We start from the raw sequence: 3,415 nt of genomic DNA, 5'->3' as shown, positions 1-3,415 counted from the left end.
GTTATATAATTAAGAGCAAGTCATGTATCTCGTATTTTTCTTCAAATACACATAAATATCTCTTTCAAAAGATAATATTGTAATATTCGAATAAAAAAATACGCGAATTTAATTTTACTTGATATTAAAAGAATGTAAATAAATTTTATATTATTGAATTCATCCTTTATATTTATCAATGATAATATTTATAGTAAAAAGAGAAAAAATATTTCCATATTAGTTTATTAAAATTACGCAGTATAAGTAAATTATGAGATCATCAAATTCCACTTAGTGAAGCAAAATATATATTAGACACAATATAAAAAAAAAGTGTTATTATGCTTTAATATACGAATTAATTAAAAGAAGAAAATATTGTAAATATTGAAATGGTTCCAATTTAAATATGTACAATTGCATGTATTATAAAAAAATATATGATATTTCAATATAACTATTAAAAATCAATTTTCATGTAATGTCATACATGCAAGGATTGTTTGCAAAGTACTAGTATNTTTTTTTATGTGAATTCATTATCATTCACAATATATATCTGTACTAGAGCGATTTTTTAGCTATACTACACAAAAGATGAAAGAAAAAAAGGCTGTGTAAAATATGACATGAAGCAAGAATGATTACATAATTTCACTTTTAAATTTTCACTTTATGGTAATCTGATGAATTATATTGATGAGTAAAATAATCCTATATATTTTTTGTAATAAAAATCTATACAAAATCATAATATATCTTTTTATTTACTTCGCAAACAATTTACAATGTATTTGTCTTGTATATTTAACATTGTATTCTAACAAAATCTCATTTGACTATTTACACTTTACTGTGTGCTGAAAGTACTAATTAGATGAAAATAACCATTACATTCAAGATGAAATATCTACAAATATTATCCTATTTTATAAATTCAAAAGAATTTTAAGCCTAATCTGTTCTGCTTAATTTATATTGATTGTAAAATTTACAATACAAACTTTGCACAATTTACATTCACACATACGTGATAAAAAAATCTTATCAACAGTATGGAAAAAATTGTGGAAATTCTTCCTACTGTAGAATTCTTAATTCATATATTAATACTAGTGTAAACCATCTTCATTATTCAATTCAATCCTTTGTTTCATATTGCCATAAATTGAATAACACACACACACACACACACACACATACATATATATATAATAGCCAAATAATAAGAGTAATTTCATGTATCTCATATTTAGTTATAGAAACAGTACTTCCTTTATATTTCATCGTAGTATGAAGATTTTTGTAATTTCATTGATTTAGGTTTCGGTACCAATATTGCGCTTAATTCTGTCAAGAGCCATTTTGTTGCCCGCAATACTACGACATGCACAGAAAATTGTAAGATAAGAGCACCAAATCCTTTATAGAGACCAAACGGTCCTTCGGTTGATATTATTGTGTTGTAACAATCGGTAGCACTACTATATCCTGTTAATAATGGTGTGACACTCTTTCCAGTATCTAAATTATCGATAATAGTGCGTGTACCTTGAAGATGTAGCCGATGAATAACCGTTTCAAGTGGATAAAACAAAATATCCGCGGCACACATCGAAACCAGTATGGACTGCATTTCTATATCTTGAACGACACTTTCGGATAACAAATCTTTGCTATATGCACCCTAAGAATAGAATAACGTTCCTTTACGTACATTCTATTATTATATTCACATATATTTTACTCTAAAGTTTAAAAAGAAAATTAACTACATACCCTGGCTTCTTGTATATGCTTATATCTAATGTGCATTATTCGACTGGTGACTCCTCTTATGGTAAGAGTAAATAAATACTTCGATACTCCATAAATTATAGTAGGTGGCACAAGAGCGTAAATAGGGATAAGTCTACCCTTATTGCAGACATCAAGCAAACGAATTGCACCATCTCGGAATACATCCAAAATTCCAGGACATTCAGAAGCAATTTCAGACTGAACAGTCTCTACAAGGGATGCAGAATAGAAAGGAGTCACTATACCTATGGAGACGCTACAAAATTGAGAATTATATGTATCAATTCTTCATTATATGTGTGTGTGTGTGCGTGTGTGTGTGTGTGAAATGAATCTTTCAATACATATTATATTAATATCATTACCATTTAAGAAGGATATGTTGGCCAAATGCTTTTAGAGAGCTATTACAGGTAACTTTCCTAAAAAATAAGTACTCAGTTATAACAAAAGGATATCTGTACAAGAATCTATAAGATGTTAGAAAATAACAAACACATTTTAATGGTCACCTTACTTTGGCCACGGTGTGACTTTTGAAATTAGGTCCTCAACAGCCAATGTCATGCCTCTTACAAGTAAAACCGAGCCGATTCCCTTCCATAACGTATTTACACCTTGGGTCTGATGCAAACGTACTATTACTGGTACTAAAGTTATAGGTATTAAGTGATATTTCGTTGATCCTGGATTAACTTGGCACTGCCTACGTAACACCACAAAAGGATGGATTAAAAGGTTTTCTGTAATTAAGCTCACTAACCCGCAACCTAAACCTATATATTTTTTCACAGCATCTGAAATGCAAACATCGCAATATATATTTCAGCACAAAAGATGCAAACTTTTGATCTGTTCTTTTTAGCTGCATTGTTGAATTGATGCAATAAATTAGAGTGCAATAAGTATATTTTGTCTCTCGCACTAACTTATTGCGCCAGTCTGGCAAAGGAACTAAAAAGAACAGACCATTTGATTCCAAACAGTGACAAACAATAAACGAGGATAATAGTAAGGACAATGATAATGGACACGGTATCCTTGCGGAAAACGACAATATAATTTCCAACGAACTTACCATCTTCGACAACCGGTGCATTGTCTTCTGCCAAAGGGCGGTTAACGGGTATTTCCGGGGGATGAATAACCTCTCGACCGTAGTACCTCTGTGGATACGGTGTACTCATTTCCCACGATTTCACCGGCCGACCCCTATATACGCTCTCGTAGGTCTCTAATCCCGCCATTTTTTCTGCACAAAATAGGCCAATGATCGATTTGTTTTACTAGACATTTGTAGATATGTTTCCTCGTTACAACGTACAACTCACAACTCGGTAGCAGCCATAACTGTTTAGCAGTGAGAACTACTTTGTACCTGTTATATGCAAGGGGACTTCACACTGTCTCCAATATATGTATGTGGTTGACGGCAAAAAAGTTACGACACTTCAATTTGACGAGTTTCGAAAAAGATGAAAATCGTATGATTGTTTTCATGATTTTCGTCTATTGTAAAAAATATCGAAATATATCGCAAACCTTTTGCCGTCGAATACATACATATATGACATTGTAAGAAGTAAAGGAAAAGATGAGAGATATCAAAATTATTAAAAAGACAGTTTATAAT

At 31.0% G+C, this 3,415-nt stretch overlaps 1 protein-coding gene across 3 annotated transcripts; it reads right to left on the bottom strand.

Moving 5' to 3' along the window:
• Positions 1 to 727: 727 nt before the first annotated feature.
• LOC106746528 (solute carrier family 25 member 46-like) lies at positions 728 to 3,193 on the bottom strand. 3 transcript variants are annotated; one of them, XM_014623199.1, is made up of 6 exons: positions 3,107 to 3,193; positions 2,861 to 3,034; positions 2,300 to 2,579; positions 2,148 to 2,204; positions 1,762 to 2,038; positions 728 to 1,669 (listed from the first exon to the last, which is right to left on the bottom strand). In XM_014623199.1, the coding sequence occupies exons 2-6, from the start codon at positions 3,027 to 3,029 to the stop codon at positions 1,259 to 1,261; spliced, it is 1,194 nt and encodes a 397-aa protein (XP_014478685.1). In that variant the 5' UTR covers positions 3,030 to 3,034; positions 3,107 to 3,193; the 3' UTR covers positions 728 to 1,258. The 3 variants fall into 3 exon arrangements, with proteins under 3 accessions (XP_014478685.1, XP_014478686.1, XP_014478684.1); XM_014623200.1 differs by having other exon boundaries at positions 3,114 to 3,168; XM_014623198.1 differs by having other exon boundaries at positions 2,861 to 3,148.
• Between the last annotated feature and the right edge of the window lie 222 nt (positions 3,194 to 3,415).

Source organism: Dinoponera quadriceps, unplaced genomic scaffold (assembly GCF_001313825.1).
Source record: "Dinoponera quadriceps isolate SergipeBrazil2010 unplaced genomic scaffold, ASM131382v1 scaffold1573, whole genome shotgun sequence".
Taxonomy (NCBI): domain Eukaryota; kingdom Metazoa; phylum Arthropoda; class Insecta; order Hymenoptera; family Formicidae; genus Dinoponera; species Dinoponera quadriceps.
The sequence above is the reverse complement of the archived record's forward strand: the minus strand, read 5'-3'. Positions and strand labels throughout refer to the sequence as shown.

Bases quoted from the DNA above. Each gene is read 5' to 3' on its own strand.
- LOC106746528 (XM_014623199.1), bottom strand. From the start codon at position 3,029: ATGGCGGGATTAGAGACCTACGAGAGCGTATATAGGGGTCGGCCGGTG. The intron at 2,039-2,147 runs GTAATGATATTA...TCAATTTTGTAG, and splicing joins CAACATATCCTTCTTAAATG to CGTCTCCATAGGTATAGTGA. The intron at 1,670-1,761 runs GTATGTAGTTAA...TTCTATTCTTAG, and splicing joins AGCATATACAAGAAGCCAGG to GGTGCATATAGCAAAGATTT.